The sequence below is a fragment of the Hordeum vulgare genome, chromosome 6H (genome assembly GCF_904849725.1).
Source record: "Hordeum vulgare subsp. vulgare chromosome 6H, MorexV3_pseudomolecules_assembly, whole genome shotgun sequence".
Classification (NCBI taxonomy): Eukaryota; Viridiplantae; Streptophyta; class Magnoliopsida; order Poales; family Poaceae; genus Hordeum; species Hordeum vulgare.
In genome coordinates, this window is record NC_058523.1 from 489,981,785 (window position 1) to 489,988,669 (window position 6,885).

Genomic DNA, 6,885 nt, shown 5'->3' on the forward strand with positions numbered 1-6,885 from the left:
GAAGGAGCCGGCTTACGCGCTGATGGGATCAGTCGGTAGATTTTAGTCATTTTTCATTTTATTAGGCTTAGTTTTCACTAAAATCAGTTGAAATTAATTGTTTTTGCACCCCCCCCCCTCTCAAGTCCATTGCCCCTCCATGTGGTGTCTCCTACAAAAATCCGTCACCGGGATGTGTGCAATCATTTTCTTTTTGTGTGACATGGGTCAAATATTTTTACTACGGGTTGTTAAACAAAAGCCACTGCTATATCGGCTGGATGCACTAGCAGGTTGAAAAACTTGAGCTATTGGCTCAATCCTCAATAGGTGCAATATTTAATATGATGGTGGGAACTCCAAGATAATGGAGTAATCCTTTGTTCATGATAGGATAAGAAAAATCGACGAGATTAGGCTATAGTTATTTTGGTGTCACGAAAATGTATATTAGAGTAGTTTTTCAATTATATGAACATGGAATAGACCACTCGATGAGAAAATGGAGATTTTATCAGCGTCCTAGTCTTATTAATACTTATTTCGTACTTCCTCTGTTTCAAAATAAGTGTCTCAAGCTTAGTACAATTTTATACTAGAGCTAGTACAAAGTCGAGACACTTATTTTGAGACAGATGGAGTATGTTATTATAAGACTTATCCTAAAACTTTTTAGCCTCCTTAATTAATTCGCCACGTAATCCATGAATACAGAAGCAAAGGAGCAAAAGTAGAAACAAAAATGGTCGGGCAAGACGCGTGGATGCTTCTAGTTCAAGATTTGAAACATACTCTACTCCATCACATCACATGTGGAGATGTTTTTACACAAGTGTGTCTATGTGACAAAACGCGCTATGACAAAAAGAATTTTATACAATGTTGTGTTGAACATTTGCTATTTTACAATTGAGCAGCGCGTAGTCGCACGCGTCACCCACCTCTTGAAAGATCCACTCGTCATCGATGCTCGCGAGCACCTTGGACATGTCCAGTTTCTTCATTACTTCGCTCCCCGGGTTTGCCAACGCAATCTGTAATGTAGTCGGTCAGCCCGGCAATTGGTTCGAGCAAAAAATAAAACACGCACACCCACGATGTCCAGAAAGACCTCTCATCAAATTAAGTTGCACATGGTCTCAGTTGTATATGTTTAAAAAAAGAACGTGTAGATGTTTAAATTTACTATGTACCTGAATATTCTTCATCTGGAGGCTGTTGTTGAGATCCTCTATGAGTTTCGTCCCGCTCGTGTCAATGCCAGCGACGGCTGCGTAGAAACAAAAAAAGTGTAGCGGTTTTTAGAAACAATTATTTCCTTTACATGTCTAGCGTTTTCAGAAATATGTGCCGGCTCTTATATTAAGACATGCATGTTTTTATATTTAAAAATACTTTTGTATTGTGAAATGAAGGGGTGCTCATTATTTAAGACTCATGAATTTGAGAACAACTCACCACCCATGTCTAGGACGACACACTGTAGGCTCTGCTCACTCGTGGCCTTGATCCGTTCTTCCTCCTCGTTGATCCACCGCGAGATCCTAAAACACAACCGGATGTTAGTTACACTCACGGTCTCATATAGTATCATGTGGTATGTATGTATACCATTTTATTATCTCAAATATCTTCAGGCATTGTATTTAAGATTTTTCAAAACGAGTTACATAAAAAAAAATTATGTGACTCCATAATTTTTTGTATATTTTAAAAATAATTTCATAATTGTACAGATATAAATAATATACTATTTTCCATAACTAAATATATATATGTTGCAACTCAATTTGTATTTCCTCCGTTTCATAATATAATTTTTTTTGAACCTAAATAGTAAACATATATGTACTACTTTTGTAGTATATACTACCAACATATTTTTATATGCTGTATATGCTATAAGTGGATTGGATTTGGCTCACCGCTCTCGCAGGTAGCTCGCGTTGGCGAAGAAGATGGGCGCGTCGACCTGCAGCACCAGCACTCCGGGCACGCTCTCCGCCATGGCGTACTGGTCCATCCTTCTGTACACGGTCGAGTTGGGCATCTTGCCGAGCGCCGTCGTCCTTGGCCGCGCCACGAACAGCAGGATCCGGAGAACCGATATCCCGACCTGAAAGATACACACAACGTTCCGAGGTCAGCACATCATGCATGCATGCATGCTTTCCGAGTTGTGAGTTGTGACTCCATGCATGTGAGTCGATACAGGTGATAGCATGCAGATACCGCGATGGAGAGTCCGATCCCGATGTTGTCCAAGACGACTCCGAGGTAGGCGCCGAGGCAGACGCAGAAGTCGAGCTTGTCCACCTTCCACAGGCCAACGGCGGCGGGGAAGTCAAAGACGCTCAGCATCGCCGAGATGATGATGGCCGACAGCACCACCAGCGGGGTGTAGTGGAACAGCGGCGTCAGGAAGAGGAGCGTCACGGCCACCGCCACCGCCATCACCACGTTGGACATGGCGGTCTTGCAGCCGGCGTTCACGTTCACGGCGGAGCGCGAGAAGGGGCCGGTGGTGAGGTAGCACGAGGTGCAGGACCCCACGATGTTCGTCAGCCCGAAGGCGATCATCTCCTTGTTGTTGTCCACGTGGTACTTCTTGGACATGGCGAAGCTCCTCCCCACCGTGATCCCTTCCTATATTTATTTGTATGAATGAAACAGATGTGATGACTGATGAGCTCAAGCAGCATGAATTGAAGTCGGGGCCCAGGAGGGGGAGGCTTACGGCGAGGCCGATGAGGCCGGTGATGATGCCGGCCTTGAGAGCGACCATCATGTGCGGCGCCGATAGGATCAGGCTCTTGGCGGACAACGGGTTTATGCCCTTCTTGAGGTTACCAATCTGGACGTCCAATAAAATTACAGAATTGGCACCTTATGTTTTGGAAGGAACGGAAGGAGTAATTAACAACGTGTGTGTTTGCTGCCGAATTTACCACTTGGATGCCATGGTTTTGGCCATGGATGAGGTACACGAAGACGCTTCCAGCGATGAGTGACACCAACGGTGCCGCAGCCGACACCCAGAAGAACCTCGGTCGCCTCTTGCTCTGTTGTCAAAACAAATATCAAATACAACAAATATCAGATATAATTTCCTACTTCTCGAGAGGCGATCATAGCTTTAATAAAAGAGATGAAAATCAAGCAAGGAGCTTACGAAGAAGCGAGCTATGAGCAGAAACAGGAGAAAGCAGCACCCGAGAACCAAGCTCTCCCATCGCCACTGCAACACAAGCAACCTGCTTGTCAGATTATAACCAAACAAACGGCACGTGTCTGCATGATCGCATCCGTCAAAATAGGAGTAATTAAAGCCTTGTTCGGTTCTTTAAGAATTGAAGGGATTTGGAGGAGATTGAAAGGGATTAAATCTCCTACAAATCAAATTCCACCTAAATCCCCTTCAATCCTGTTCAATCTCCTCCTTGCTGGGATTAACCGAACAAGCCCTAAGGAGGACAGTGCGGCTGATATGATTGACCTGGTGGGTCTGCGAGAAGACCGCGCGCATGACGGCGACGACGTCCGTGGCCCTGGTAAAGTGCTGGAGGCCCAGGAGGCCCTTGAGCTGCTGCAGGCACACCACCGTGGCGGCGCCGCCCATGAACCCGACGATGGCGGCCTGCGACAGAAAGTCCACCAGGAAGCCCAGCCTGAGGATGCCCAGGCCGGCCTGGAACACGCCGGCGAAGAAGGTGGCCGTGAAGGCCAGGTGCATGTACAGCTCCGGGTTCTCCGCCGGCGGCGCCTCCTTCCCCAGCAACGTGGGGAACAGCAGCGACCCCACCGCCGTCGTCCCCACCGCCAGGTCCCTGGAGCTCCCCATCACCGCGTATACCAGCGCCGGCACGAAGCTAGAGTCTGTACAACGTACGTGGAGTTAATTCGGCAATGATGTCGCGCCGCACGCATATCGGCGGCCTGGGTGCATCGTGCGTGTATACTTACATAATCCCATGATGGGCGGTAGATCGGCGAGCTTGGCGTAGCTGATGCCCTGGGGGACGGCGAGGCTGGCCACGGTGACACCGGCGATGAGGTCGGACCGGAGCGCGCCGAGGGTGTAGCACGGCAGCCACTCCAGGCACGGGAACAGGTAGCGGAGCGTGGCCAGGGCGCGCCGGCCGCGCCCGTCCTCCCGCGCCACCGCTCGGAACGGGTCGTCGGGGAAGAAGGTCTCCTTCAGGTTGGCGCCGAGGGTGTGGAGGAACGGCCGTGCCGGGGGCACGGGCACGCGCGGCGCCCCCGCCGCGGCCGGCGTCTCGGGCACGTCGACGACCGGCATCCCCACCATGATTGATGACTAGGGAGGATGGAGAACTCGTTCACGAGCATAGGCGTCGCGTCACAACTCAAACCATCTGGGGGCGATAGAGAAGCTTTTCCAGGACTGAATAAATAGCGTGCGTGCGTGCGTGTGTCTCAGGGACATACGAGAGTCCCTGCGGGTTGGAAGATGGTTGATCGGCAAACTCTGCATTGCTGATCCCGTCGCGTGTCAAGATTCCACGAGAAAAAAGTGATTCCTAAAAAAAAAACTCTGGATCTTACCAAATCTCACACATGTAACTATCGTTAAATATTTATGACGTGCTTATCTTGGAGTGTTTTAATTGCGATCCGATCATGTCCGGAAGAGACCGATTCACCTAGATATCTACCAGGAGTCAGAAATAGTAAATTTATTTGGATATGGATATTCATTTGTGGAAATCCTTTTTCATCAAAACAAGGAGTAAATTAATGTGCAGTGTTTTTTATTGCGGGGTTAAAAAGATTTTATTGCTCAACTGTCAGAGAATTCGTTCCTACGTAACAAAGGACTAGCGAAAGGGCCCGTGCGTTGCAACGGGAGAAAAAAAACATACGCTCTTAATTTTAAAAAATGGTATATAATCTGAGACTTCGTAGTTACGACACAAACAGATATGGTTTTATCCTACAAAAGTTCAGTTCAAGATTTCACGGGTCTTCTATTTTAACACGGCTTGCATGTAGATTTAATACATATAAAGAAACGGGCAAGTGACCTTCAATTTCATCTCCAATCCTGATTTTGTTGATGTGTTCATCCCCAATCCGGATTAGTACCGGTATGAAAGAAAGACGACTAACGAATTATTTATTAAAATTGCACCCTAGATAATTTTTTATTAAATGTTTAATATGTAAAATAACATCATATTCAAATTTTACGAATTTATAGATAGTTTTTTTATTAAATGTTTAACATGTAAAATAACATCAATATTCAAATTTTACAAAAAAATTAATCAAATTCCATATATAAGTTACGGTTTAGAAGATATGAGTATTTTAAAAAACATTTAATATTTACTGCGGGTTTAATGTTAGAAACATCAAGGGGATTTTTATAAAATAGCAAGACGGACTAAGAATACCTATTTCTTTTATTAGTAGGTATAGCATGTCTTGACGTCCAGATCGCAACAAAACTACAGTATTGTCCTCCGAACGGCTGAAAGCAGCAAGGGTGTGGCTAAGAGCATCTCTAGCAGATCCCGTATAAAGTTGATCTGTAAAATTCGTTTACAGTTTGCGGGAAAATTGTTTTACAAGCTGGCGCGGGTACAGACAAAGTCACACCCCGTAAAACGGAACCGTAAAAAAGAATGTTCGTAGAAGATGCTCTTTTACGGGTCGGCTATGCGGGTCTAGTCGGACGCTACCGCATCGACCCGCAAACCAAAACCCCCCCAATAAACAAATTTGACAGTGTTTCCGACAAATGAGTTCAAATTCAAACAAGAAAACATAGTTCGCGCGTAAAATAAAAGTATAGTTTTAAAAGACAAACGCAAAAGGACTTCATGCATCTTGGTCGCTCTTCACTCCGCATCATCGAGGTCATCGCCGCCCTCGAATCCATCGTGAGCACTTGTTCCAACTCCACCACCAAAATCATCGGCGATATTGGTTCCGATTCCCGACGAGAAAACATCGCCGCCACTGTAACACGCAAGCATCCTCCTCTTCAAGATGTCTCTCGTTGTCATATCATGCCATTCTTTGCTGATGTCGTCCATGTCATTGCGGTTCAAAGTCATGATCATATTCTCTTCGGCAAGAAGGTTGGACATGGCTTTGTGCTCAGCAACATGTGCTCTTCTCTCCTCAATGTCCTTAAGCAATTTTCACTTCTCTTCCTTCTCTCGTGCCTTCTTCTCGGTCAGCTCTATTTTTGTCTCCAAAGACTTCGCTAGCATCACCTCATTTGATTGCACCATGACATCTATCTTGTCCCGCAAGCTCGATGCTTCGTGTTCCCTCTTGATCTTCTCCTTTGTCTTCTTGTCGCCATCATGCTTGTTTAAGTTTCTTGGGCCATCATCATCTTCATCTTCATCAATGTCCGTAAGTGAACCTCTCTTCGGTGGGGATTCTTTGTCAATCAACTTCCACTTGTCGCGGCTTTGAGCATTTCCCAACAATGCTCTAATTTAAAAAAAATCCTTCGGAAGCTTCCATGTCTTTGTACCGTTGTTGGGTAATTTTTCCCTACGGAATTAAAACAAAGTCAAATGCTGCAATCATTTCATATGATGCAAATGGTGTGCAAAACTTGGGACATGAAAACGAACTCACATAGTCGGATTCCACGATTCCACTTGGAGGTGCATTGCGAACTTGTTCCAAGCAAGCTGCCCAACGACTACAAATCGTCTTGATCACGTCCCAACGACCTTGAAGTGACCGAAAGGTCCGTGTTGACCTATTGGGATACTTGGCCATGAATTGAAAGTATTAATCTTTGATTCTTTGCCAATACCTCTTGACAGTTTGAGATACACCGATGCAAGCATTCACAGATGTTGGAAATATGCCCTAGAGGCAATAATAAATTAGTTATTATTATATTTCTTAGTTCAT

At 45.5% G+C, this 6,885-nt stretch overlaps 1 protein-coding gene across 1 annotated transcript; it reads right to left on the bottom strand.

Annotated features, from left to right (window-relative positions):
* Nucleotides 1–734: 734 nt before the first annotated feature.
* On the bottom strand, nucleotides 735–4,288 carry LOC123404632 (sulfate transporter 3.1-like). Its single transcript, XM_045098573.1, has 10 exons — nucleotides 3,943–4,288; nucleotides 3,476–3,855; nucleotides 3,152–3,217; nucleotides 2,928–3,041; nucleotides 2,717–2,833; nucleotides 2,212–2,625; nucleotides 1,905–2,095; nucleotides 1,438–1,523; nucleotides 1,173–1,249; nucleotides 735–1,013 (listed from the first exon to the last, which is right to left on the bottom strand). Exons 1-10 carry the CDS (start codon nucleotides 4,286–4,288, stop codon nucleotides 852–854), a joined length of 1,953 nt encoding a protein of 650 aa, XP_044954508.1. The 3' UTR covers nucleotides 735–851.
* Between the last annotated feature and the right edge of the window lie 2,597 nt (nucleotides 4,289–6,885).

Coding starts and splice junctions, on each gene's coding strand:
- LOC123404632 (XM_045098573.1), bottom strand. CDS start 4,288: ATGGTGGGGATGCCGGTCGTCGACGTGCCCGAGACGCCGGCCGCGGCG. Junction 2,834..2,927: donor AAAACCATGGCATCCAAGTG/GTAAATTCGGCA, acceptor TTGGACGTCCAG/ATTGGTAACCTCAAGAAGGG. Junction 2,096..2,211: donor GGATCGGACTCTCCATCGCG/GTATCTGCATGC, acceptor TGTATCTTTCAG/GTCGGGATATCGGTTCTCCG.